Source organism: Rissa tridactyla, chromosome 14 (assembly GCF_028500815.1).
Source record: "Rissa tridactyla isolate bRisTri1 chromosome 14, bRisTri1.patW.cur.20221130, whole genome shotgun sequence".
In the NCBI taxonomy this organism is placed as follows: domain Eukaryota; kingdom Metazoa; phylum Chordata; class Aves; order Charadriiformes; family Laridae; genus Rissa; species Rissa tridactyla.
The window spans coordinates 920,657-948,568 of NC_071479.1; the positions used below are offsets into that span (position 1 = coordinate 920,657).

Genomic DNA, 27,912 nt, shown 5'->3' on the forward strand with positions numbered 1-27,912 from the left:
GAAGATCCCCGCTCTGCTGCTCCGGGGTTGCACACCACGGAGCGGTGCGGGACCCCACGCTCGCCTTCCCCAGAAGACGCCCTCGCGGGCATGGGGGTCTCTCTGCGCTTCAGCGTTTGGCCGCTGTGCGAGTCCTGTGCCTAAATCTGCAGGAAAATAATCGAGCTGGGTATAATCCTGCGACCGGGGCAACGCCGCTGTCGCTCCCTCCGGCTGCCCGCCAGGCAGGGCTGCGTCTGCCCACAGCCGGCAAAGGCTTTGCAATCTGGAGAAGGAAGTGCTGGCAACTCTGATTCACCCAGAATAAACAGCGGCTTTAGCAAACACGGAGCTGCTATTGAGAAATAAGTTAAGGATGCTCTGCGAAACACCCCGGCTGTGTTCCTTGCAGGCTGCTGCCCTAAAACCGCAGGATTTTGTTAGAGCTCTGTAAAAACCTGTTACCACGCGACACAGTGCTGAGAAAGGCCTCACAGGCTGCTAAAACCTACAGCGTACACTCAAACCCACGATCCATGCCGTAAACCATGGGGGGAGGACAGAGGGGAGGGCTGTGAAATGGTCCGACTGGGGCCGAACTGGGGAGGAGGCGGCAGGAGGGACACGGAGAGGGAATAAGGCACACCGAACGGACTGGGGTTAACGCTGCCTGTGTGGGAAATGAGGACCCCCCTCGCTCTTCCACGCCGGGCTGCCCCTGCCCTGCTGGCTCCAGCACGGCGGGACGGGGGACGGGGAGCTGCCGGGGCTCCTGCCAAAGCGCGGATCACAAAGCACAGCACCAAGGGGCAGCCGGACGGGGACCCCCCGAAAAAACCATTTGGCACCAGTGAGAGCAGAGCGGAGCGGGGCGGAGGGGACAGGGCGGCTCGGCTGGGCACAGGGCTCCTTCCCGGTGCCCGTCTCGAGCCCCAGAAAGGGACCCGCTGGCTCCTTCGCCCGGCTCCTGCGCCCGCTGCACAGCCAGCACCCACGCGGCCACCCCGAGCCTCCTTTCTTCCAGCACTTGGAACATCGTCACTGGTTGTGAATTTTATACATACTATTTTGCACTTTTCTTTTTTTTTTTTTCCTATAAACCCATCGGTATTCAGACATGCATCAAAAAAATCTCCAATGGATTCTAAACACTAATATTTACAGTCTCGTATACTACAGCATTTCCTGTGCAAAAGCTAGTACCATCGCTAAAAGATACGGGTTCACGGGCCAAGCGAACCGCGGTACCTCGGGTAGTCAATGTTTCCAGGGTTCGGAGGGATTACCGTTGCTTAAATAACGAGATCTGAGAGGAGGAGGGGGATACGATGACTGGAGATGGCGGGTCCCTGCCCACATTTTCAGTGCCTTTTCCATATCTACGACCGGTGCCTTCCTCCCGTGGAGGAGGCGCGAGAGATCTGGGGTAAACCGAAGACCCCTGTAAACACAAGCAGCTCTCCGAAAGCTCCTCCGGCAGGCAGCGGGAGACTCCTCCATCCTCATCTCCTAGGGATGAACACGTTTCAAGGTGGCATTGCAGGGGAGGCTCAAACCCTCGGCTTCCAGGGCTGCTGCCTGCTGAACACCGCTCCGGAGACAAGTTCGAGGGTGCTGAGCTCTTGCCGACCCTCCTTTGTGGACGAAAACAAAAAGCCGGGTATTCCCGGATGGAATCGGCCAGCAAACCAGTAACACGCTCACACGGGACCCTCCTTCTACAAAGCTCTCTCCCCGGGTTTAAAGCTGATTCATGGCACAGAGGGACGGGAGGAGGAGGAGGGCGAGTGCAGTGAGCACCGGCTGATCTCTGCCCTTCGCGGCCGACGCGCGCCGTCACTTCTCGCCTGCCGCGACAGCCCGACATTCGCGCACCCAGGGATGGCTGCCAGCTGGGAGGGAGGGTGCGTCATCCAGTAACAGGTACAAACATTGAACTCCAGTCTCATAGCTGCCCTCGGTGCGTCTGCGGAGCAATTCTCCTCGCTCGCACAACCCCTCCTCCTAGGTTTTCTCTTCTCGGTCTGTTTTCCGCCTCGTAATGTTCCGAGGTTTGATTTTGAGGGACAGTTCCCACAAGGCCTCCTCAGCCAGGTGGTCGCTGAAATCGTTGAAGAACGACACTATGTCGTCGTTTCTTTTGATGTCGTAATGTCTGGAAAACCAAAGAGCAGGCAGCCGTTAAACAAGGGGCCACCTGGGGCTTCCCTCTCCCAACTTCGAGCCACCCCCGCCCTGCTCTAAGGGACACCCAGCGCTGTGGGGGCTGCATTTACCTGAGCCCACTACTCGTGACTGTGGTGTGACACCAAAAAGGGGAAAAAACATCATGCCCGTCGCTGAACTGGGGGAAGAAAAAGACCCTATCACAGTGAAATCAGCTGTTAGATCTGCTGTTGTATGTTGAAGAAAACCCTCCATGACCTAGAGAAGCTAGGAACCAGCAACAGCAAGACCTGGAGGAAAAGCTGTTGTCTGAAAGAGAGCAGTGGGAAAACTTCACTGCACAGATCTCAAAACTACTATAGGAAAAATGCTTTCACAACTTTCAGTCATATCTAACAGAGAGAGGGAAGGGGACTGTGACCAGAGCCCTGTTGTTGCCACGTCTCCTCGCATCTCCATCATGCTGCTTTGACCTTAGACTCCTTCCCCTTCCACGGGGGCGTCCCTGCCCCAGCCACGACCCCCCCCCAAGTCCCCACTGTGGTGCCTCGAAGCCAGCTCTGACCCCCCTGCTGCTGCACTTACACTTGTTGGAAGCACCTCATGCTGTCCAGGATGTTAAACTGCTGCCAGCGCTTGGAAAAGTTCACTTTGCTGTCGATGTAATCAGGGTTTCCCAGATGAACAAAGGTCAGGTCCTGCAGAATCAGGCCTCTGAAAGAGAGGAAGGGGTAGCAGGGAGCAGGCAAACAGTACAGAGGTCAGTCACACAGGGGCAGCCACGGGCAACCTAATGGCCTCCTGCTGCTGCCAGCATCAGCATTGCAACTTTAAACCAGAGGGGAACATCTCCCCCGGAGCAGATCCAGTGGTGTTCAGGTGCCAGGTGGCCACCATGCACAGCTGGGAGACCTCTGAGCAAGGGACTCATGGTCACACCAAGGGCAATGAGGTTGCTCTTTTACCCCCCATGGGAAGGAGGCCCAGGCTGGAAGAAGGTCGCAAAGTGAAGTGCCTGCTAGGCGTTAAACCTTCCTTCCCGTTTTATACACGAGGGTTTCCCTCATGTGGAGGTTTTGCCAGCAAGGGGGTCTGCGCTCCCTTCCTCCCGCTGCCCCCCGGCTCAGCCTTGTCTCTGCACTCTCCTGCTGTGGCCCCGCCAGAGGGGATGCCTTGTGCCCACGCAACCTCCTCCTACGGAACTCTTTCCATGGAAGAAAGCAAGACCAGAAGTTTTACTGGTGAAAATCCAGAGCAAATCTGATATCTAGACCAGAAGGCCCTCACAGAGAAGGGCAAGGGCTTCAACCTTTCGTCTAGAAACAGAATGACGCAGCACGTTTGACAAGGCAGGCTCCTCATTTACCGGCTCTTGCAGTCAGCAGAACCAGAGCTGCTGCAGAGGAGCAAGCAGCAGCTGGAAGTTGTGTGATCCATTGGAAAACTTGTCTCCCCCCAAAAACTCTATTTAAGAAGCTAAAAAAACCCACCCTAAAGATCCAGGCACTTGCCCTTTCCTTTGCCAGAGCCAATTCACGGAAACTTTCTTCACAAAAAGCCGCCACCCTGCTTTCCTCTGCCACAGGACAAACTGCTCCAGAGAGGCTGGGCTGGCGTGGCACATTGCCGCTTCATGTAGGGCAACAGGCAAGTGCTGAGCTGAGCAGAAGCCACTGAGAAATCCTTGAAGGAACCTTTTGAATGTGCAGAAGTAAGGGCAGAGGAAAGAAACTACCAACTCACAGGTAAGGTATGCAGGGGGGCTCCACATCAGCCAGCGCTGCTCGGTAGGCGCGGAAGGAGGAGGAGCTGTCGATCAGTGTGCAGTACTCAGCCAGGCCCTGCGGAACACAAAGCCCACGGTGGCACCACTGCTGCAAACCTGCTTTCCTGGTAACATCTCCTCAGAGTGCGATGCCGGCCAGGGAGTTAATGCCGTGCTGCAAACGCCTCCAACTGATTTACTCAGCCTGACCCCGAGGGCGTATATACAGAGCCCTGCTGCCTTCGGCCTCACCAAGCCTTTAACTTGCAGGGAGGAGGAGGAGGAGGAAGAGGAGGCGGCGGGGTCCCCCGTGACTGCGCTGGCACCCCTCAGCTGTCAGAACGCCCAGCCGTGCTGCAGGCTTCCAGCGCTGTGGCACTTTACCCACTGGGGAGCAGTTCTCCACCAGCCCTCCACCCTGGGGCGTTGCTGAGCTGTTAAATCCACCCAGCTGGTTCATCCCGTAACCACGGTCATCCTTTTCCCCTGAAGATGACAGCTCTCGCTGCCCCTCCCTCACCTCTGAGGTTTGTTTCTGCCACTCCAGCCTTCGGATGGGTGCAGAATCCAGTGCAGAAAGAATGGCCAGGTAGGAATTAAAATTATTCAGCTTTCTTAAGTGCTGTGAAGAGGGAGAATATAGCAGTTACTCTAGAGATCTGAAAAGCTTTCTAGCATCAAACAGCTCTACCAACCAGAAGGTCTGGCTCCGCTCTCCTTTAAGGAGCAGTGTGTGTGATTCACAGCAAGAGCCAAGCTGATACCTTCATAATCTTTATGAATTTAAGGAGCAGCCTCTCTCGGTCTTGGGCTTTCTCTTGTAGCATAATTATTGAACGGACCCTGGAAGAAGAGACAGAAAAAAACCCAAGAAAGATAAATCCACTTAAGCAGATCTCAGTTTTCTTGTTGTTTCATTGACAAAACTGCTAACTAGTAGGGATGAATCAACAATACCAAAAAGTTCATGATGCTTCCAACTTAAATGGAGCACTCTAATTCACAACAAAGAATAATTCCAAGGACGACCACAATAACCCTTCACAGAGTGCAAGGGGAAGTTTGTCTGAAGGCCCCAACGGTACTGACAATAATTCCTCCGGGTTACGGCACCCTCCAAGTATTTTCTTTCTTCGGTACTGACAATAATTCCTCTGGGTTACGGCACCCTCCAAGTATTTTCTTTCTTTTCTGCTCTGGGCTCTTTAGTAAGTACCCTGCACCTACTACCTGGCCAAAAATATACATCATCCTGTTTGTAACATGGGAACCAGCGCACACTTCAGTGCCACTGTTGCTCCTTACCAGTAGGACATGTTATTAAAGTGCTCTGTGAACTGTGTCAGGTTGGGGCTCTTCTCTTCATTTTGCTCCTTTGCCCAAAGCAAAACTTCTGGGATCTGCCGAGGAAGAAGAGGAGAAGGGGGTGGGAAAAAGCCACACATTAAAATAGGATTTCTCCCTCAAGATTCCCAGTCGCAGTCTGTGGTCACAGCCGTTTGCTGACACAAGTTCAGCTGTCTCTACAAGCCAAGATGTGCTTGAAGAACCGGCAGGGAACACCAGAGATTGCAGAGGGTACATGTTAAAATACCCCCCCCGCCCTTACCCCATCCTCGTCTCTGTACCTCAATTTTATAGAAGAGTTCGGCATCTAGGAGGGTCAGCTGCTCGGCTATTTCATGACTGTGGAAATCATGCAGGGTCCCTGGCCTGTAGGAAACAGGGATGAAGCGTAAAGGCTAAGAAAATGTGACCTGTTGTCTTGCCTTTCTTATATTTTGGACTGAAAAAGCTCTTGTGTCCACAAGAAAGGGATGCCCCATCTCTCAGAAGGACCAAGATACGGTTACGTGCATCTTTCCTCACCTGGCTGCCACCCCACGGGCTGCAAGAGGTTTGATGGAATTGGCGTAGCTCAACATTTTCTTCTGATCCACTTTATCAAGGATATTCTTGCGCAACACTCTGGCGAGGCTCAGCTCCCCATTGCAGACCAGTCGGAAGACCAGGTCCATCAGCAGCTTGAGAATTTCCTCCGTTAACTCCACTAAGCTGAGGGAAAGATGGAAAACCCAGGGAAGGCATCAAAGCTACGCCGCCGAGCTAGAGACTCTGTATCTGTACCCAGTCGTGTTGCTCTTTCCCACGAGCAAAACTGAGTCACTGAAATTCCTCCCCTTGCCACCTCTTTTCTTCTGAGAGATGCCCCTTTCACTAATTATTTTAAAATCACTGACAGAGACAGGACACACTGGGAACCTGCTGAACAAGAGGGTTCAGCACTATTGGCATCTCCCTTGTCAGGGTAGAGGATTTCAGCCGTCATCATAGATGAGGATTAAACAACAAATCTTCATAACTGCCAGACCTCTGTACTGTTACTGACCCCACGTCTCCCATCCCGTAACAAGGAAGGCAACTCACCACAGCTCATCCACCACTCGCACCAGCACGAAGAAGGTGTTCTTACTGACTCGCTTCTTAAACGTGTCTGGGAAGTGGCAAAACTTCTCATATGTGCTTGCAAATTAAAGAATCAACTTAGTGTGGTCAGACCAGCGTCAGCGCAACTAGCAGCTGTCTTGAGGAACATTAGACGCACTGTTCTGTCTCGACTGAAACGGGTGTTCAATTTCCAGGCGATAAGGGACACCGATATATCTCTAATTAACGTGGTATTAAGCTGCTGCCAGCTGCAGGTAGCAGGGGTGTGAGGAGGTGCTTACACCTCGCAGATCTGATGCTACAGGAGCAGGTGTACCCTGAAACTGTTCTCTCTCAGGCGGAATTTAATGAGCTGCACTCCTCTACTGTCATCTCCCCCACTGGTCTGTGACACCTGGTCTCAACAGATCTCAGATGTCACCTCTACCTTCCTCACTGCCCAATTTGCTGCCAGGAGAACGGTGGCAGGGGAGACGGCACAGGTTGAAAAAAGCTTCTGCCAGGTGGACAAAGGGAAAGAGAAAAAGGTTATCAGTAAGTCGAGTATTGACGAGGGCCTGCAGCAATGCCCCAGCCACTATTTTCAGTGACAACCGCTCCGCAGTGAGATCTGCTGTGTCCTTGGCCGCGCTGATCCCAGCCGGAGCAAGGGGAGCAACAGCTCTGCTGCAGATGGCAGTGATGAGCTGCGACGCAGGACAGGGTGACGTCAGGCTCCCTTTGACGTGCGTGTAGAGGACCAAAGCCCACGAGGCCTTTGCACTGCCTGAACGGAGACACTGACCCGCTCAGCTGACAGCAAAGGGAGCCACGGGAACAGAGCCAAGGGGAAGGAACTGCAGCAGGGTGCTCAGCAAGGAGCCTTCTCCATACTCTGCCAGAAATGCTAACGCTCACCCTGCCACGAAGGGGCCCTCGCCTCGTTAGCGGTTACAAGCTCAGTTCAGAACTGGGAAGCCAAGAGGACATTATCTTCTGTGCTGCATTTCTGGTAAGAAGAGAGAGAATAGGCCTTGATGGTTTAGTCTTCTCTAGTACTAAACTACCTCTGCCCAAGCAGGCAATCCCGACGGCCCCTCCGGAAGGCAGAGTGATCCCCATTGTACAAATGAGATGTCCCAAACAAATGACCAATTCCCTGGTGATGTACAGAAAACCCAAACGGCTCTTCTCCCCTGCCAGGGCTTGCAGGAGGCTACTCTCAGGTCCGGCACTCCACCCTGCCCGGACCTGCCCCGCAGCATTTCCCATTTGCAGGGTGCAGAGGTGAAGGAAGTCCTGCTTGGGACGCCTCCAGGGCAAGCACATTACTGACCACACTGTCAGCAGGTTTTTGACCAACTTGCCACCAACTCCTTTGGCTCTGATTCCTGGTGCGGGTGAACCGCCACTCATGCAAAAGGATATCTGTACTGCAGCTTCTTGATGAGCTCTTCAGGGGTAATAAATGTCCTGTATGTGGTCAGAAAGGCTTCGCAGTACAGCACCAGATCTACAAAGAAAGATAAGAAAGCCTCAGTCAACCCCGCTTTCAGAAAAAGGAAGCTTCTTGTATGGTTGAATCCAGTCTTAGAGGAAGAGGACACGACACATGTTGACACTAACGGACGTTACAGAAATGCTGTGCTGTTGTTTCTTACCAGCAGACGGACCCTACGGCATAAGAGCAACAGTGAAAGTGCCCTGTCCCCACTGGCCTGGCTCCCATTTGCAGCACTCAGGCCTGCTGCTTCGTTTACGTGACCACCAAAGGGGTCAGTGAAAAACACGTTTGTGGGACTGGAACTTTCGATATTGGGTCAAGGGAAAATGTGGTTTAGACCTCGGGGATACTTTAAGATCTGATGGTGAGAGGTGGGTGCCTTTTCTCTGTCCGTGCTTAGGCAGCGTGGAGCCAAGCAGAAAGACATGGTCGCTCTTCCCTCCTGATCAGGAACGCACGTGTTTTGACATGATGATATGGTGCTGCAGACCCTCTGCCCTCGCTATGTTCCAGGAGATCTGCCCCAGGACAGTCTGAATATAAGATCATTTTCAGCCAAAAGAAGTGTAAATTGCACTGCAAAACCCGATGCTACCATGACCATGACCCTGCCACAACACAGACTCTGACGTGGTGCACGCAGCCAGCTTTTCTTTATTAATGTGCGGCAGTGGGTGCTACGGGCCCTGGAATTGCAAAGGCTTTGGCCATAGTCATGGGCACAAAGGAGGGAATTTGAAAAAGCAGAAACTGCAAATGGGAAAGAGGATTTCAGGTCAAGACTTCGGTACACTTGCAGTCGCAGGCAGGGCTTGGTCACTGTGGACAGAGCAGCGGTCAAAATGGACACTTACTAGCCCGGCTATAAAAGCATGCAGCACTGTGGGCAGCACGTGCAGTGGCATGGCAACCTGTCCCTGTCCCGTGCACTGCAACCGCCGGCAGAGCCTTCTTAGCGCAGACGGGGAGAAAAAGCTTCTGCCCTGCCTGCCCAGGCCGGGCTGTGCATGTACAGCTTCTTTCAGCCAGGACAGGGACCGCCCCAGGGCCGTGTGCTGAAACGTCCGTCCATCGCACGTGAAGGGTGGGAAAGAGCAGGGCAGGGTGTGCGTGTGGTGCCCCTACCTGCGGTGTTCCCCTCGGCGGGAGCCCGACAGAGACGCCGCCTCCTCCTGCTCTTAAATCAGAGAGCGCTGCTGCCTTTTGCTTCAAGACAATCAGACGTAAGCTCTAAAGCCAGAGGCTGGGTGGTCATGTCAGGGGTGAGTCCTAGGCCTCCTCCAGCTGTAATCCTGCACTCGCAGCAAGCGCGTGTGGCTGCGAGCACTTAACTGACCATGGATTTTATTCCTAAAGACCACAAGTCTCTCTTTATCCCCTATTCCATTTAGCTCTTTTAGAAAACTCAAATGGACAAGAAGCATCATGCAACAGGGCGTGGAGTTACATTTATTCTGGGTTCCCATCTGCCCAAAAGGCAACGTGAGGTAATACAGCTGGTCTGCTCTGGCACTCAAAGCTGCCAAGAAATTCATCTTTAAAGGAAAGCCTCTTAACTATACCCCTCTGTGCCGTTTGGATGATTGATTTACAAGCCCTAAATTCTTCTCATTGTAAGCTTAATTCATTAACCCTCTCAGTCACCCAAACACTGGGTTAGCATAGCACAAATTCCTCTGTGCTCCATTCAGCTCAGCGGCTTGGCAGAGCCCGTGGGGCTACACTCGGCCACTGTGAGAAACCTACCGCGCAGAGCTCCCTCCACCCAGCCGCCCTCCCATCTGCACCGCTGCGTTTAAAATCCTGCTCTAGCTTTTCCTGGTCTTGAGAGGTTCTCCCTGGCCTTCCCCTCACTGCTCGCAGCATCCTCAGAGCTCCCCATTCACGATCTGGAGGTCCAGCACACATCCCTTTACCAAGTAGCTGTCTCTCAACAGAAACAGAAGGGAAGTTCCTCCAATGTGACGACGCTTGTTCCGGAGAACAGCAGGAGTAAATCAGAGCTTCTCTATTCCAGTTTCAGCATTTTTGTAAGGGGTATTTCCACCATCTCATTTAGACTATTTTTTGTTAAATATACACATCAAGCCATGGTGCTATCAGTTGCCTCCTCCTCTCTAGTACATTCCTAACTTAGGTCCTTTCTGCCTGGATTTGATGCCCGACGTAAACAGGGAAACATAGCTGTCAGAGGAAGGATTTTCTTGCTAGCTGAATGGTGCCGGTAAGTAATTGCAAATACTTTATGCTACAGTAAAACCCCTGCCATTTAAAAATGCACATGAAAGATATTTCCTCTTTGCCTATCAAACCTCTAAAACATGAGTGCTGAGTGGTTCAGTGGCTTAGTGCATTTTGCCTTGCATCCCTGGAGACAAGGAGATCAATTCTGGTTAAGGCCATCAGCACAAATGGGTTTGGCAGGTTCAAAATCACTCTCTGGAAACACTGCAAAGACTGTCTTTGCCACAGGTCTTGGAAAGGAGCTGCTTCACGTGGGTGGTGACTGGGTTTGGAGAGATAAAGTGGGGTTTTAATGAATCTAGAGCTAAGGGTTGCTAGCCTCCCTTTTCCTCTCCCACAGCTCCTTTCTTGTACTGTGGATTCCCACTCTGAACTGGTCTGGGTGCCTACCAGCATCCCAGTGGTAGAGAGTGGGACTAGGAAGGGACACGGTAAGTTGAAAATAAGGGGCGTCAGCCGACCAGCGCCCGGACAGCTTGCCCGGTGCCCACGGGTACTGCATTAGACCCAAAGCAACATCTCTCCTCTTCTACTTTGATGCAACAGTCGCTCCAGCAACTCCTCCATCATCCCTGCCCTGACGTTCCAAGGACGAGGAGCACCTCTGAGAACAGGATCCATGCCACAACAGGCTGGTCACGCCTGCACTCACAGGAGGCAGTGGCCTACCCCGGCAAGTACAGAGCACCACAGCACTGTCACCGACTCCACTGGTGCGCCTCGCCTCCCAGATCTGGACAAGGGCTACGAGGAGTTAATACCGTCCCTGCTGCTAAATGGAACAAAGAGGCGCTTATCCAGCTTACCTCCATTTCACCAAAGACAAGCACAATCCCCCCGCCCCCCGGCAGCTCGGAGGATCATGGATGCAGTCCTCTCCTCCCTGGCCCCGCTGCCTGCAGCCACATCACGACCGCGCACACTGCAGAGACGCAGAAGACGAACAGCAAAAGGCCAGCCCAGGCTGAGCTCCTCAGCTCTGTTTTGGTGCATCCACCGTACCTTTCCTGTCGGTCTCTGTTGCGTGCACTAACAAGATGTCTCCGGACCCACCACGAACATCTGGCCCGTCATCTCCCTGCAATGAGAACAGAAACACATTAGGCATGGCCCGAGCTGCCTTCGGCCCTGGTTTACCATCTCTGGGATTCAAGCTCAGCAACAACTGGCAACAGTGCGCAATGTTCCTGGCACTGCTCACAGCACAAGCTGGGACATGGTCTTCAGTGCTGGGCTAATCCTGGAATTTGAATAAAGCGTTTGGTGTCCCAGACGAGGATCTGGGCTGATCCTTACTCGGAGTCCCTGACTCCTTAAAGCCAGGCTGCGAAGCTCAGCGAAAGCTGAACCTTCTGGCCACAGAAGAATGAACAGAAATGTCCCAGACTCCCAAACACTCCCAGAAGGCCACTAACAGAGCAGTAACACTGTGTGAACTGTCTCAAAGTGCGGGGTCACGTACCACAGCAGCTGTGGAGTGAGAGGTCACACATTCAACTCGCGTGTTCCTGGAACATCAAAACCTAGCAAGTTAATTCCCTAATCTGGAACTATTTGGCTAGAGGTCACCTGAAATGATCCGATAACCAGGAGCAGAAAACAGCCCCGCTAACTGCTTGGCCCCTGCCTTACCACTCTTTAAAAACATCTTTCTTCTCGCTGCTGCAATTCACAACTGAAAATATGCAAAACTGATCTATCACTCAGCCAGCGGTTCCCACGCTGCACGAAACACTCGCAGTGGCAGTTCTATACCGTTTCAAACACATAGACCATAGAGAAAAGAAAGCAAAAGGAAGTTAAGGGTTGACACAGATCTGCTAGTCCCATATGTTCAGAAATCACTGTTTTTTAATTGTTTTTTAAAGGAAATATTCCTGTAGAGGAGAATGGAGTCGTGTCTGGCTTCCCCTAGCAATGTCTTTGTCAATTCAATATGCAAAACACTGAAAAAAATGTGGATTACAGCCATGGAGCAGCTATGTCTAAGATGTGAATTTTTCAGGTGACCCTCTGGCAAGACTCATTAAATACTACTTAAGGAATGAGTAATAGCTTCTCACTCTCTCCTGCACATCTCGGCTGACCAAAGAACACTCCTAAAGTGCCAGTAAATGACACATTCTCTCTGTTTTTCAGACTAGCCCCCTGACAGACTGAAAGCTTCAAAAGCCTGCATATTCTCTCAAGCTGCATGTCAAGGACAGCTTGGTTTGAGAGCACAGCGAGCAAAGCCGTCTGGGAGTGCACCCAAGGCTAGAAACAAAGCCATTGCTCAAATACAGAAACATACTTTGGCTGCTCTTCCACATCGGTAATATAACACCCTGCTCGGGAAATCTGCTAAACCTGCCTTCAGACTGAAAGGCCAACGCCATAAACCTGCGTCTGGATTTGTTGTGGCCAGGCTCTCAGGTGCTTCAATTCAGACTGTCGCAGGCTGAAGAGGTGGGAAGGGGCAGACTGGGAAAAGGGCACAAGATGCACTGGTTTGTAGAGAGACATCTCGCATTTTGTTAAATCCTCCTTCACTGCTGATGCTCCCTGCCCGTACCAGCATCTCACGCTTTCACAACAGCCTGCACGCATCAAGCAGCATACCACTTCTGCTACAACCTAGTTTTTCCTATCGAATAAAAGCTGATGCCTTGCTTGTGCACACAGAAAATCAGATTTCAACGTAGCATAAACCAAAGAGTATGAAAGCAAACCCTGAAAGGACTTACCTCTTGCTTCAGTGTTAACCTAGCCATAATTTCACTGTGGTCGATGAGGGATAGTTCATCTACCTCTTCCTCCAACTGTGACGATTCCAAAGCATCTGGTGACTGCTGCTGCCTGTAAAAAGCAAATACCCATCAGAGTCATTGCCCATCCAGGGGAAGGGATGCTGGGTCCACCCAAGCTCTCAGCGTACAGACCTTCTTTAAACGACAGTAAGTACACAGACAGTCTGGAGGTAAATCTTTTGCAAACAAGCCCAAATGTCTAGCTCTAATTCTGTTGCTTTGTGCATCTCTTGAAAAAGAGAAAGATGAACCTTTAGGACCTGAACACTTGTCTGCCCGCATTTCTGGCAGACGGGATTTTACTATGCTCTGCGTAAGTACACACTTCCATGTCTCCTTAATCCACCAAATTTTTAGCGCACACAAATCTAAGCCCTTCCTCAAATGTATAGAGACTGAGCACACTCTACACATACACATCTCATGTGCTGCTACAGGGGGAGAGGACAGGCTCTCTTTTTGCAGAAAGATAGACCAGAAAGCTCTGACCGTATTTTTGGTGTACATCCGCAGCTCCAGTATTCCTACCCCCACAGGCTACTACTCTTGTGCCTGGACGTATGCTCTCTGTACCTGTATTCCTAAAAAAAACCAACCCAAAACCCCCGCATATTCTTTATAGTTTTCCACCAAGGCACAGGCCAAAATCCCGTGCACCAGTCAGTATTTCAGCAGAGAGTGAGCTCTGCAGGGCACTCTTGCATTGTCTCCTTCACTGCAGGGATTAAAACCCTCAAACCAAGTGCAGGAAAATGGGGGAGGGAAGTTGACTGTCACACACAAAACAATGCTGTTCTCTATTTTTGCTTTAGAAATGCAATTGAAGAGCAATCTCAAGCAGCAGGGAAGCACTCACTCCACTCCTCCTGAAGCCCATCTGTTACAGCCTGCATTTCTTCATTTACATACACAAATGATAGCTAAGAGCATTAGACGGGATACAAAGCCTCCTGCTCTGGGGCCTCAGCCAGCCTCTAACTAGCAGGGTTAGGAAGAAATTCCCCTCTGGAAGACTATTTCCCAGCAGCCATACAGACTTTTTTTGCACATTTCCCTGGAAGCAGGAGGGAGCAGCCAGTGTCAATGACAGGGCTGACAATCAGATGGACCTAGGGCGGCCAACACAGGCTGCATTAACCCCTACCGGCTCCCTGAGTTAAGTAACGACATCTTGCCAGGATCCTTCTTGTTCACCAGGATCTCATCGCTCACCAGTTGGGCTAAAAAAGTGGGCTTAGAGTTTAGAGAACATCGAGAAGGTTGAAGGTGGAACAGGCAACCCCAAGGACGGTTTGGGCTAATGGGACGTTGGTGAGACTCTGTGCCCTTGCAGGCTGGGAAGCAGGAGGACGACGGGAGCCAGGCTCACCTTTCAGCAGCGTCTTTGCCTTCCTTCCCCATGGCACTGCTGCTTGAAGCGGAGTCTTTGGAGTTGCTGTCTTTGACCGAGGGAGATTCCTGCGAAGAGAAGGAAGATTTTCGTTACTACATGGAGTCCTACACCACAGCCAGTCTTGCATTTACAGTCTGACTGCCTCTAAATGGCCCTTTACTGTAAATTCCTACGGAGCGGTTAAAGATTGATGCAAGTTAATGCCAAATGCCAGGAAAACACAGAAGTTAATTAGACAGGAAATTTGGGACCATCTCTGGAGGCTGGTGTAATTAGTACTGTTTGCTTTTAACATTGCGAAATGATGCTGAAAGTTACAACAGAAGTCAGCTGTTGTCTTGGCTTTTAACCCTTTCATGACTTTTTTTTTTTTCCTCCAGCCCTCACACTTGCTTCTTCTTTAATCAAAACGGACACAGCCAGCTCTAGGCTCTCCAGTTTCAGTTCCCCTCCTAGTCACAGCCCCCAAATCCAGCCTGTCCGAGGGGGTGGATGCACGCTGCTGTTCCTACCTCCCTTCTCTCCCATCAGAAGAGGTTACACAATGATGCAACGTTTCCACTTCACAGTTCACGGCTGTGGAAATGAGGCGAATGCATAAAAGCAGAACCAGCTGAACCCGCGGCACGGAAGAGCAGGTAGAGAGCTCAAAGCAAAGATACAGCATTTTAAATTAGCCATTTATTAAGGAGAAGAATACCCATGAATGGCAAAGGGGAATATTAACCTAACAGTGTTGGAGTTCAGAATTATTTAACAACATGCAGAGCGAAACTTGGAAATTCAACCTACTGAACAGACAGGGCTGAAACTACCTACACGCTATCCACTTGGCCTGGAAAACACGCTGGTGAGTTTAGGTTTCTTGGTGTCTGCAGAATTTTTCCAGACTGTATCTGTAAAGCCCTTTGCTTCAAAGTTGAGAACCAGCCCGCAGCTGCCCAAAAGGATGGGCCTGCCAAGACGTGTCTCCTGAAGGGAAGTGATGGGAAGCGCTATCTCTTGGCGTATTTAACACCAGCCTGGATAAAGGTCTCGGAGACATCCTGTAGGAGATGTGCCTTCCAAGATGAGGGCAGGCAAAGAGATCACCACAGACCTCTGCCGCCGTTTCCTATGACCCACCAGGAAGGCAGTACCTCCCTGCAATGGAAAACGCCCTGTCTCCTCTAGAAAATATCCAAGATATGAGACTTGAGTAAAGGAAGAAACAGCGTGCGATTACAATGCCAAATCAATCACTTTGTATTCAAACAGTGAAGGAAAAAAAAAATTTAGTGCACAAGGCTTTCTGTAGTAACATGGGGAAGCCAAAGCAGTTACAAGAATAGACACGGCCCAGGACGGTGCTGGTGCAGCTTTCCGGGAGGGAACCTCTCGCGAGCAGCTCCAAACAGACAGCAAAGCACAAACGAAAGAGCGTGGCAGGAAAAGCTGTCCCTACCTCCTGCCGGGGACCCCTGACCGCAACCCTGAAAGCATCGCCTGCTCTCCGCCTGGACCGGGAGGCCCCCCGAGCCTGCAAGCCAGGGGTGGGCAAGCAGAGGGACGGCCAGCGAGGGAGTCGGGGGGGCAGGATGGACACGGGAGCTCCAGGGTGTGCAGAAGAGGCTGGTGCAAAGCGTGTCAGCCCCGGCGTGAGCTCAGCATGCACCAGGCAGCCCCTTCCCCGTGTCCTCTCCAGGTTACTTACTCCTTCAGAGCGAGGGAGTTCCCCGTTGCTCTGGCCAGAGGAATACAGATTGACGTATTCACCCTCACCAGCCTCCTCACTGGCGTTTTCACTCTGAGGGAGACAGGATGAAAGGAAATACGTGATGGTGCCCCCTGTCAGCCCTTGGTGTTAGTGAGAGGACGTGCCCATGGGCTGGGAGGAGAAGCGCTCTCGGCAGCTGCTGTCATCTAACTGGGAGCCCCTCCTCCGGCTCGGTGGCCAACACCAGCCACTGAGGCGGTACCTTCCCAGAGGTAACTATTTTCTGGTTCTTGAGGACTATCCGAAGGCCCTGAGCTACAGCAGGAGCGCAGCAGGCTTTGCAAGAGCTGCCATGGACTCCACATGAGACTGCGGAGGTGCAATACGCACGTGGGGATTTCAAGGTTACAGAAGCTGAGCGTTGAGAGCTTGACACGCAAGTGCCCATCCTACCCGTGCTGGCGTCCTGCCGCTAAATGCACATCAGCCCTGTAGCCCAGACGGTATCAAATCTATCTCCCAAACTATGCTACAAGCACAGACCAGAGCCATCACGCCAGGCTAAACCAAACTCGAGGGCTTCTGGGCTGCAACAAGGACCCAACGCAAGGAAGATGGAACAACGAGGTCAGGTCCAGAGTGTGAAAACCTCGTCATTTACCCTGCAGTCAGTGTCCCTCTTCGAAACTTCGTGAAGAGGCAGCACTGGCATGCACTGTGCTGACAGCTCTAATCCCATTAACTTGAGGCTTTGCAGCAAATAAAAGAGGAACTGCCTTGAAAACCAGGTGTTTAAAAAAGTAGCTGTGATGGAGAAACCTGCTCAGTGATCTGCAAAACTGATCCGGGACCTCAAACTAGTAGTGCCATATCAGCGTGGGAAGAGCGCTAGTTTAACGTCACCAACACGTGCTGCTTTGCAGCGACGTGCGCTGGCACCAAGCGCAGAGCCAGGGCTGCTGGTAACCGGGGAGAGCAGGAGCCTGCAGAGCGCAGGAGGTTTATGTACAGGAGAGACAGAGCTGGACCGAACCCACCGCTCCCGGGGCTCAGGAGGGAGCAGGGCAGCAACCACCACGTCCTGCCACCGCAGCAACTGCAGGATGCCAACCGCTGTTAGGAGCCCGTGTTTAGAAACAACCACCCTCACAAAACCCTCCCTTACCTTCCTCAGCTTCGTATTACAATCGCAGGAAGCTACAGCAACTCCTCCTCTCCCCCTCACCAGCATTTGACATTTTATGTTTTCTACGTATGTGCTAAGGTTTTCTCAAACCTGCTGAGGTTGTTCATTTTTTCTACCCGTTTTTAAATGAAATGACCTCTCTGCAATTCACACATATGTTTGGAGACCGGACTAGATCACATTAAGCATGTATTAATACGAGAGACATTTTCTTTTAAAAAACAAATAAACCCAGCCTTGCGTTAAAGGCGCATTTTCTCTTTGGATAGTCTCACCGAAGGCGTCTGGAGAGAATCAGTGAAAGAGGTTTCAGAAGGAAGGCAGACAGGAGCATTCCCGTTAAAGCTGCTCTCCTGAGAAGAGGAGTTTGGCACATCCACAGTGCTGGGTGACTGGCTGGCTGCAGCGGGCACCGCTAGGTCAGAGCTCTGGGATGGATGGACGGTTGGGAAAGGCGGGGTGGAGCAGGAGGAGGAGGTAGAAGAGAGGAAAGGAGGTATGGAGACTTGGTTGTGAGGCACAAAGTCCTGGGAGTAGGACCTAAACACAGATTTGTACTACAGGATGCAGAGACGTACAACACAAAAACAAGGAAGACGGGGAAAGGAAAGAGACAGACAAAAGAAAAAGTAATTAGATCGGCAGTAGCGTAGCAGTGACAGCACGCAGCATTTCTAACACAGGCACATCTACGTCCAGAGGCCACCCCCAACAGCAGCAGCGCCATTTTATCATCCACACGCTAGAGCAGGAATTGCTACCTGGGACATGTCAGGCGGGTTTTTTCACGGAGAGGCATGTTCTTGCGCAACCAGCAGCCGGGCTGCACATCTCCCAGGGGGGCAGTGGGCACCAGGGTGCTCCCTGCAGGTAGCCAGCCTTGGCTAGGGAGGGAGAAAGCCGGGCTATCTCAGGACTGCTAGTGACAGTGACCCTGAAAAGCACTTGAGTGGATGAAAGGATGCGAAGGCATACAGGAACCACGACTGTGAGCATGCTGGAAACATCTAGATAGAGAAAAGTACTCTGAGCGCTTAGTGCTTTTCTGGGATTTTCCACAGGATCCAAATTTAAGATGCCATTTGCTCCAGCCCTGTAATTTAGCAGCTACTGTGTCAAGTCTGTTCCAGAACACACAGCTCCCGGGGAGGAGTGGCTGGATACTATCCTTCAGTGTAACTTTGAAGACAAAGGAGATTACACTGCTACTCCTTCCCATTTGAGAAACATAGGGAGCAAAAATGATAATTGCCCTCAGGAGCGATGAATTCCTTATCAAACCAATCCTTTAATGCAGTACCTCGAAGAGTCAGCTGAAGAAATGAAACGAGATCATCTGCGTAAAGCTTTATTTCACTATCTCTCCTAATCATCAGATTACTGTTCAGATAGTATTAAACAGGGTGCAGTGGGAATATATTGTGCCAAGAAAAACAAGAGCAACCCTCTGTCTTTTAACATCTGGTGCTAGTAAGATTTGCCATCAGGGTAAGTCCAAAACAAAGCTGACACCCACCAAAAAAAAAAAAAAAAAGAGACAATAATGCTACACCTGCTGGAGAGGAGTTCATTTTAAAACCCGTAGAGCTCAATCACTGGTGAGATCTGTCTCATAGCCAAGTGGACCGAAGGAAGAATCCCATCATCCCCAAAAACCCACGCTGGAATGAAGCTGTGGCGGTTGCCGGTGTGAGCGATGTGCTGCGGGAGGAGGGTGCGCTGCAGAGCTCTCACCGAGCACAGACACAACTCGCTCCAACCAGGCTGAAAAGCAATGATGTCAAAAGGAGAAGGGGAAACAAAGGCATGAAATTGGTGAATTCAGGCTACGTTTTCTCAGGAGAGTTGAGCGGGCAACAAAAAGCAAAGCTGAGTCTGTCACCTGAGCCGCCGCAGCAGCAGCACCCATTCGGCAGTGGCAGTTTTGTTTCTATCTAGGAAAGATGTGAGCTTAAAAATCTAAACTGAGAACAGCCTCGGGCCAGAAGCCTGGGCAAAAAAAGCTTTGCCACTACAAAGGAAAGGAAAAGTAAAGGTCAATGGCTACACTTTACCTTCCACCAACCACCTTAATCCTCCAGTGGTCGCCCTCCGCCGTCTGTGGAGTCCGGTGGTGCTCTGGGTGTATTCTCAGGGCCCAAAACAAATTGCGGGCCGTAATACAGAGGAGCAGAGGGAGATGCTTTGGAAAGAGAGCTTAAAAGACTACTGAAAAATAATTAAAATGCAAATCCCTGCTACATGCCTGTGGCTAAAAGGAGCCTGGCTCTAGGACAGGCTCCTCTCTCTTCCTGCCCGTTTCTTTCCGGATGAGCAGCCCTGGCTCCAGGGACGCTGTCAGCTTTTGGTGCTGCCTCAGTAACAATGACAAGTCTAATCTCCGTATTTACTTTCTGCCTGGATAAATGCTCTACATTTATTCATTTTCACTTGCATGGTACAAAACACTAAATCCCTCGTAAGACGCCAGGCTCATGACATCATCTTGGCTCAGCAGATTTATTATGCCTGCCCCGTCTCCCTGGTATTTCATGATCTCACCGGCGCTAATATGCCAACCATCGCCCCAGGTCCCAGGCTAGACCCCAAAAAAGAACAGCAGCAAAGCAAACGGAGAACCACTGCTGCAGCGGCTCTCGAGAAGGCACTCAACAAACTGCTGTCCCGATAATGAGATCCTCTGCTCCAGTAACGGAAATAATTTGCTCAAAGAGGACCCATGTGCCAGCTCCCCTAGAGCTGAGCTTCCTGCGCCCACAGGAGACCGGCGGCATATGCTGTCCCTCGCTTTGTAGTTGATGGACATCTTCCACCGAGGAGTCCCAAGGGGTTTTTGTCTCTGACCTGCTGAACCCAGAGAAAAAGCCAGGCTTTTGCCGAGCAGCAGCGGAGCTCACGCAGGGCACGAGTGAAAGGAAATTACTGTCCTCAATCAAGTGACTCTGGGACAGTTGGCACCCCGCGATGCTCTCGCGCCGCGTGATGGTGCCGGCAGGTTAGTTCAGGCCAAACGCCGGGCGGGAGGCTCGGCAGCTGAGATGCTGCCTGGTACACTGCTGGCAGGCTGAGCTGGAGCTCGGGGAGAGGAACTACTGCTCCTGGGGCAGGAAAACGTGCACAGCTTCTGCCTTGCATACTTCCAGAGACATTAATCCCAACTCAAAGGCAATTTAGACCTAACTATAACATAATGTTGCATAAATTTAAAAAGTTTGAATGCGGATACGTTACTACTGACGATCACTATGAATTCATCTCTCCTCAGCCTCATCAATGCACCTTTGAAAACAATATCTTGGCATGAGATGGGTTGAAAATGCCGGTTTAAGGCCCAGGTACCCAGGAGAATGCATTCATCTTCATTATGTGGTCCGTGAACAACCATTTAATGACGCAGACATGCTCTCAGCATGCTGTTAACAAAGGCAACAGTGCAGAGAAGCCTTTGGTGCACTGGCATTAATTAGCCGGGCTGCTCTCAACTTCCAATCTTGTCGTAAAGTTGCATCTTGTAGAAAGCGAGCCAGGGAGCCCCCTCCTTCCTCCGGAGCCTGCAAGCAGCTCTGGAATTCCAGCTATGCAGCCGTGCTGGGACAAGAGCCAAGAATGAAGCATACTTTTACAGGGGAAAAAAACACCCTGCGGTGGAGATGATGTCCATATGGCACCCACTCCTGCTGCTCCCCAGCCCGACCCAGCCCAGCCAGCAGCTGCAGCAGGAATTGTGGCAACGGCTTCCATGGGGTTTGGGTGTTGTACATCTCTTGGAAGCCCTGTCATCCTTTAAAAGGCATACTTTTTTGGGGAGGGGACAGTCCATTCAGCAGAACTGTCACAAGAAAACTAGTCACCCTCTCATCCTCCCCCCAAGCAATCACAGGAAACACTTTATCTCGGAAACAAATCAGTGCTTGTTTTAATCTGCTTCTCAGAGGTTTCTTGCAGGGTCAGTAAGGCCTCGGTTATGGCTGTACTGACACAACCTCCTACTCCATGGCTTTGCTTTAAGTGAAGTATTTCAAAATAATCTGCCAGAAAGCAGTGTGCAACCGGATCCTTTGAGAAAGGATGCTTTCCTTTTCCCAAACTCCGGCCAAGCTGCCAGGCTCCCACCACAGGACCAGAATACGATCTCCCAGCACAAGTGATCCTGACCTACGACGGCAAATGGCCAACACAGGGAGAAGAGAGAGACCCCTCTCCTCTCACCAGTAAAGTGGATTTAAAAACACCCCAAAACCTATGTGCTGCTTGGTAAGTACTTCCACAAAGCACGCTTTGAGCTTGGCGCAATCTTGTCTCCTGGGAACAGCAGGAAGCCAACGTGCCCGGACCCGAGTGTTCACCGCACACCGTGACACACAGAGGTCCTCCAGAGATGGCATCTCTCAACGTCTTCAATTTGCTGCCTTTGATTTTTCGTAATGGTCAATATTTTAGAACAGCTTTCCATCACTAGCAGCAGTGTTACAGGATGTCCCAAAGGTCAATGACGTTACGACCGTTTATTTGGATTAGATGGCAGGGGATGAGTGCTCTAATAGAAAACTTATTTCAAGAGTGACGCTCCCCTGCGTTCACTAGGCATGGCTGACCACAAGTAACCGGGAAATGGGGTGTTTATATGCGGGCAGTCACTAGTTGCGAGTAATGGCAGTCTCCATCCTAAATTCAAAGTTGCCTTCAATTATACGGCTGTCCGAGCAGCTGCAGCATCAGCAGACACAGTCCTTACCTTTTGAGCACAGCCCTCTCAGTTACCCTACGGACTTCTTCTGCCAAATTAATCTGTGACCCTGCCACACACTCCCAGATCAGACAGACCATCAGGCTTCCAAAACACGGAGCAATCAGAGGAAAGGATCAATCTTTTAGATCTCCACTGCTAATGCTATTGAGAGAGCAACGTGGGCAACGCGCCAGAACTGGATGCCCAAACTCTAACACTAGAGAACTATGTTCCCAAAATACTGGGTGTTGCACAAAACTGCTACACCCTTAGAATAGAATTGCACAGACAACTATTGGAAAAGACTTCCTATCTCATGACACAATGTTGGGCTTCCAGGTACTTTTGCTAATGAGGAAGGAAATGCTCCTACAATGAATGGCTGGAAACACAAGCTGCCAACAGAACGGCTTCAAGCGCTGCCACAGGAAAGGCAGCAACTCCCCACGCTTGAAGGTTTCTCAGCAAAGGCTCTGACCCGGCCGCACGGCTGACCTCCCTGCTTTTACGCAATGGCTAGCACAGCAGACGGACGGATGGGGCTTGCTGTTCCCTCGGGAAAAGGTGTCCTGGTGGGAAAGGGTGTCCTGGCTTCTGCACGAGAAAACACACAATCCAAACTTCTCCTAAAGCGGGAGGGATTCTTGTACACCTTTGCAACAAAACAAATAAAGGGGCAGGGACGGAAGAAAACATTTGTACGATTTATTAACGATGCTATCGTGCACCTCTCTCTTTGAGGCTATCAGGAGTTCAATCTGATCACACCTACAGTGTCAACTCTGGTTTGGCTTGTGGACAATGCCACCGTATCTAGCCAGCAGATCTCTAAAACGCTGAGCCTGGAGACAAAGACAAGACTCCTAAAAAGTCAGTCACACAAAAAACGTGGTGCGTGTGGCCGATCAAGTCAACAGGGGACTGCTTAGAGAGACCTACACAGAGATCCATAGTGCTCCAACTGCATGAAAAACATATAAACCACCGGAGGAAGTGGTTTTCAGCAGGATTCAGGGATGCCAGCATGCAACAGCACTATTAATACCACCATCCAGGCCTGTTGTGGGCAGTGGAAATGAACACAAACGCAGAAGGAACGCTAAACAGGAAAGGCGAAACAATACCTAGAAGTCAGTAGCCGGTTAAATGCATGCAAATCTTTTTTTCCTCCTTGCCTCTGCTCTGACCTAATGAGCCAAACCCTACTTAGGACAGAAATGAACTCACACACTACAATCTCTCAGCCCGATCATGGTTCCCACCACCAGACCACCATATGAATCAAACCAGCACGGTCCCTGCTGAGGACCAGAGCGTGTGTTGCAGACTGGAACCGAGTTACTTGAACACAACTGAGGCGGGGAAAACATGCGAAGCACATGTCTGCATTGCGTGCATCTTTAAACACTTATCTGACCCTCCTTTTCCTGAACATACGTTAGTGCACGCACACGAAGGAAAAACAGTTGCTGTGAATTTTCTGGGTGCTTGCTCAATTTGCTCAAGAAGAGTGTGAACAAGTGAGAACAGAAGCGCTGAGCTGGAGCTTTCATAAGGAAATCACTCGCGCCTTCTGCTGGAATCCAACAGCCAATTTGGTTTCTGGAAAATTACTGGAAATGTTTCTTAATTAAAAAGAAAACATAAGAAAAAACAGCTTTTTGAGAAAGGCACGTTATTTCTCCATAGTGGAGGATGCAGCCAAATTTCCACCAGTGGCATGTACATGCCTCGGAGAACAACCACGTTCCTTGTTTCAGTGAGGAAAATGTTCCTAGCTGTAACGGAATGCAAGACTTTTGACAGTCTTTGGTGGAAAACCTGTGGAAGCCAGCAGTACAGCTTGTCACCGGACTGATTCCCTCTATCAGCGCAGAGTTCCCCAGCTGCCGGGAAGTAATGAGATTTGATTCCTGCCGCTTGGATACCTGCCCACCCACTTCCAGTCAAGCAGCACAAGGAGTTGAGAAACTGAAGGACAGTGTCTCTGCCTTCACAAGAAGGAAGGAGGGAAGTGATCAGCTAGAGAAAAACTACTGCCAGCAATTACCAAGGAGGATGCTTTCTTGTCGCATACCTCCTTTCCTACCGTCTAGCAACAGAAAGTACTTGCAAAAGAGATGGGAATCCCTGAAATGACTCTTGACAGTACAGTCCGGCTGTCCCTCCAATGCGCGATTTAACGTCTGAGCTGTGCACGGGATGAGGAACACGATGCTGCAGATCCTGACAGTATCGGCCCACGCTACAAACACGACCCTTCCTGGCACAGAAGCCAGACGCGAATCAGACTGGGTAAAAAACAAGCTCAACTTGCCAAACCTATGAGGCTTGATCCAGTTGCTCAAGATCTGCCTCTATCCAGTAAAAGCTATTACCTCTGACACAATTTCCTGCAAAGAAGGGAAAAACGTGATTAGTGGGCTGACAGAGCAGCAGCGGCTTCTGGACTGCAGCAGCGACTGCAGTGCTGATCGGAAAGGAAGAAGTCGGGGTTCTAGAAAAGAAATTCGTATATTAAGAGAATAAAGATGTTCTGAACAACTTCACCTCTCTTTTTGCTTCAAAACACTGTCTGAAAACTGTCTTTCTAAGCCCCTGAAATCAGTCGTAAGGCACTAGTCCCTCACCTGCAGCACAGAGCTAATGGGCTAACACGCAAAACACGGTGTAGGCTCGGCTGCGTGTGAGCAGATGGGTACAAGGCCAGGTCTTCCCTCTGGGACTGACTCCTGCTGTCCACTCCAGGGCAGGAAAAAAGCACAGGGCACTTTCTGAAAATTGGCTACGCTCGGCAAACCTGCAATGCATCCCTCACGTTGGGTCAATGGAGAGCAGCTGGTTTATCAGCGCTGGCTTCCTGGTAGTGATCTAGGGAGGTTTTTGCTTCCTGTCCAGAATGGTTAAGAGATTTGATAATCACCACTGATATTGGGCACACAGGAGGCCAACTCCCCAGCTGGCCGGTATGCGAAAGGCGTGCTCTCCCTCGCACCAACTCCCTTGCTGGGGCTGGTGGAAAGCTACTGCTTATTTTTTTACATGTTTATCGTTCACCACAGTGCTCACTTGAGTGGCCTTTCTCTGGTGAGAGGGGAAAAATAAAGAATGAGAATAGGAGGAGCAGAGCCATGTGCCTAAAGTGTTACTGGTGCAGCTTGTGGCATCCCCCGTGTGTAACCTCACGGTCCTTCCAGCCACTGCTCGGGAGACCCTGGTCCGTCCCAGCGCTGAAACGCAGGGTGTCACCCTGGGAACGATCCAAACCTTGACAGCTGTTGCACATCTCTGTCTCATTAGGGACAGGGAAAATGGGATAAACCACGGGTATGGTATTACATCGGTCAGCTATGATGCATGTAAGGACATTGGTATTTTGCAGCTCGCAGACAAAGAGGCACTGTCGTAGCGAAAATCTCATTTTTGCCTGTGAAAAAATAGACCAGCTAGAGAATTGAGCAAGTATCAGATTATCATAATTTAAAGGCATTAATGAAAAAATCACCATTTTTAACTCAGTTTATTTCCTTTGTGCACTGTCTAATTGTTCTCATTGTTCCTCACGCTCCAGCCATTTATTTTCCCCTCACCAAATCCTTGCAAGAACAAGTAAGGATTTTTGCATGAAGTTTTAACATTTCATAAAATAATATATTCACAATAGTACAGTCCAAAGCAAAATGAGAACAGGTCAGAACAATTAAGTAGGTAGTAACCATTTAATCCAACCAGGATGCTTTTTTAAATGAGAAGTGCCCACGTATTTTTAGAACATTATAGTATCATATTTATAGCTTCCCAATTAAAACAAAAATAGTGAAGTGCTTTTACCAAGTCTTACAGTTGCTTGCAAGGATCACTGTCAAACAAGAGAGCTGTACAATTCAGAACTTGTGCATTACTTCAAATTTTAGAACTGTTTACCACAAATTTATGCAAGCAGTAACCTTTTCATCTGTGCAGCAGAACTATGATGCTGCTCGCTCTCACGCAAGTGGAAGCCAAAAGCTTTAATTCACTGCTTGTGAAGTAGCACTACTTGTAAAGTACTTGAATACTTTCTTCTTCTTCGGATCAATGATTACCGCTAATTTTTAGAGAATGAGTAAGTGTGGAAATGGGAAGATAGCAGTGGCACAGTGGGAGGATACCGTTTTCAAATATTTAGTATTACACTAATTGAACACTTCTAAATTTTTCTCAAGTCTTGTCTGACAATTTCTTCTCCAGAAGAAGTCTAATTTACTAAACATCCAGGTCACTGTTAAAAAATAGCCTATTCTCAGTTGTCATCACACGGCAATCAGAGCATAACCACGTAGTTTTACATGCAAACGAGCCCCATACTGATGAGCTGTTGGAATCCCACGGTTAGATTTAATTTCATTACATTAACACTTTGTTATTACTACCATTTAATTTAAGCAGCTGATCGCAGATTTAACAGTGCTCTAGGATTATTCTTATTTTGATTTAAAGCATTCCCAGCTCCTCCTGCCGCTCTCTCTTCAGGCTGCTCACAAGTGCCGTAGGAGAGCAAACCCTGCTCATCTGTCAGCAAATCACACAAGCTTACTGAGCTTGTTTGGGACCACGGAGACGTGAAGGGAAGCAGACAAGCAAATACGAGATGAAAGATCTGGCAGAGGCCATTTTCTAGAAAAAAACATAATTAAGGAGCTGCAGCCACTGTTCCGTACGTTTGACTAAATCCATGTATTTTGGGGATGGCTTCTTGTTATTTCTCCAAAGGCCAGACTCACACAGCAGCCTTTAATCAACTCATCCACATCGCTGACCTTGGCCAACGGAACAAAAAGACTTTGCAGCTCCAACGTGCAGCCTGGGGAACACGCAGGTCAACGGAGTGTGCCTGGGCACACAGGCCAGCTCTCCTCGCCGCAAATGTCAATACTGCCATGTATATAAAGTAATGAAAGCCACAACCCCCCCATGCCTCATTTAATAAGATTTACACACAGTTTTTCACACCCTGCTGATTACTACGCGGGTTCAAAAGCCCCCAGAAGGACCTTCACCTTTACCCACGTAAGCACGGAATTGGCACACCAGCGTTTCACCGACACAAATACACACACGTGTTAAAGTGCGGAGAGCAACTCACCGACTGCACAGGAAAGGAGCTGTGCCGGCTGAGAAAGGAGTTAGAGACTGACATAGTGAGGCCCTGAGTGGCACCGGTGTCCTCGGGGGTGAAGGGCACTTTAGTTTGCTGGACACAGTAGGAGACAGAAGAGAAAGAAGAGGCAGCATAGGAGGCCTGCTGAAGAGGGGGAAGAAAGCAAGAGACAGAAGACACAAAGAAAGAGAGCACAGAAAAGGCTATGAATAAAGGATAAGAAATGCCAACTGTAAAACAATGCATATAATGGCTTGCTAAACGAACAGCTGTTCACACAGTTCCTCAAAGCCAGACACACCAATATGCCTTTCTTGAGCTCAGGAGGCATGACAAAAATCACTGTTCAAACCTTCTTTGTTTCACAAATCCCTTAAAAATAAAGTCTCGCCTCCCCCTTCCAGTTCACCCCTGGGCAGCTGCTGCGGCGAAAGGCAAGCTGTTCCTCGCTGCCCTTTTTCCGCCGTGGTGTGGGGGGCAGATGCCCAAACTGGCTGTTAAGCAGCCACCTCTTGCTGCTACTTTTTTGTGGCAGCCTGCAGATTGGGAACTTGGTCTTTCCAGTGTGATCTATGGACCCTCACTGGTACTGCCGAGCCATGGGATAATGGTGATGTCCAGCCATTGTTCAGTCCAATCCAAAATGATATATCACTTGCACAAGAGGGAGATATTACACTGCAAGTAACAAATACTATCAAGGAATTTCTCCTGAATCCCACTATAGTAAGGAGCATGAGGGAGGCTAAGGTATATCTAGATTTTCTCAGCTCTGACTTGGTGAATATAATGTACAACTGTTTCATAAATAAGATCCAAAGCTCACAAGAAAGGACTTCCTAATTATTATTTTATAGAGGAGTCCATCCAGCAAAACTTGCCTACTGCTAGAGC

General features: G+C 50.2%; 1 protein-coding gene across 7 annotated transcripts in view; it reads right to left on the minus strand.

Moving 5' to 3' along the window:
* Positions 1-1,053: 1,053 nt before the first annotated feature.
* The window catches only part of RAPGEF1 (Rap guanine nucleotide exchange factor 1), an 87,136-nt gene continuing 60,277 nt past the window's right edge, over positions 1,054-27,912 (minus strand). For 4 of the 7 annotated variants that reach the window (XM_054220379.1, XM_054220380.1, XM_054220376.1 and 1 more), the window contains 16 exons: positions 27,004-27,162; positions 17,425-17,706; positions 15,961-16,053; positions 14,244-14,332; positions 12,812-12,923; positions 11,088-11,163; positions 7,762-7,850; positions 6,338-6,426; positions 5,780-5,965; positions 5,539-5,623; positions 5,216-5,310; positions 4,675-4,753; positions 4,431-4,532; positions 3,889-3,986; positions 2,731-2,859; positions 1,054-2,134 (listed from right to left, as the gene is read on the minus strand). In XM_054220379.1, the coding sequence (XP_054076354.1) occupies positions 1,984-2,134; positions 2,731-2,859; positions 3,889-3,986; positions 4,431-4,532; positions 4,675-4,753; positions 5,216-5,310; positions 5,539-5,623; positions 5,780-5,965; positions 6,338-6,426; positions 7,762-7,850; positions 11,088-11,163; positions 12,812-12,923; positions 14,244-14,332; positions 15,961-16,053; positions 17,425-17,706; positions 27,004-27,162 (1,914 nt within the window). In that variant the 3' untranslated portion in view covers positions 1,054-1,983. The remainder of the gene's footprint in view (positions 2,135-2,730; positions 2,860-3,888; positions 3,987-4,430; positions 4,533-4,674; positions 4,754-5,215; positions 5,311-5,538; positions 5,624-5,779; positions 5,966-6,337; positions 6,427-7,761; positions 7,851-11,087; positions 11,164-12,811; positions 12,924-14,243; positions 14,333-15,960; positions 16,054-17,424; positions 17,707-27,003; positions 27,163-27,912) is intronic. The other 3 variants (XM_054220377.1, XM_054220382.1, XM_054220383.1) reach the window with 3 other exon arrangements.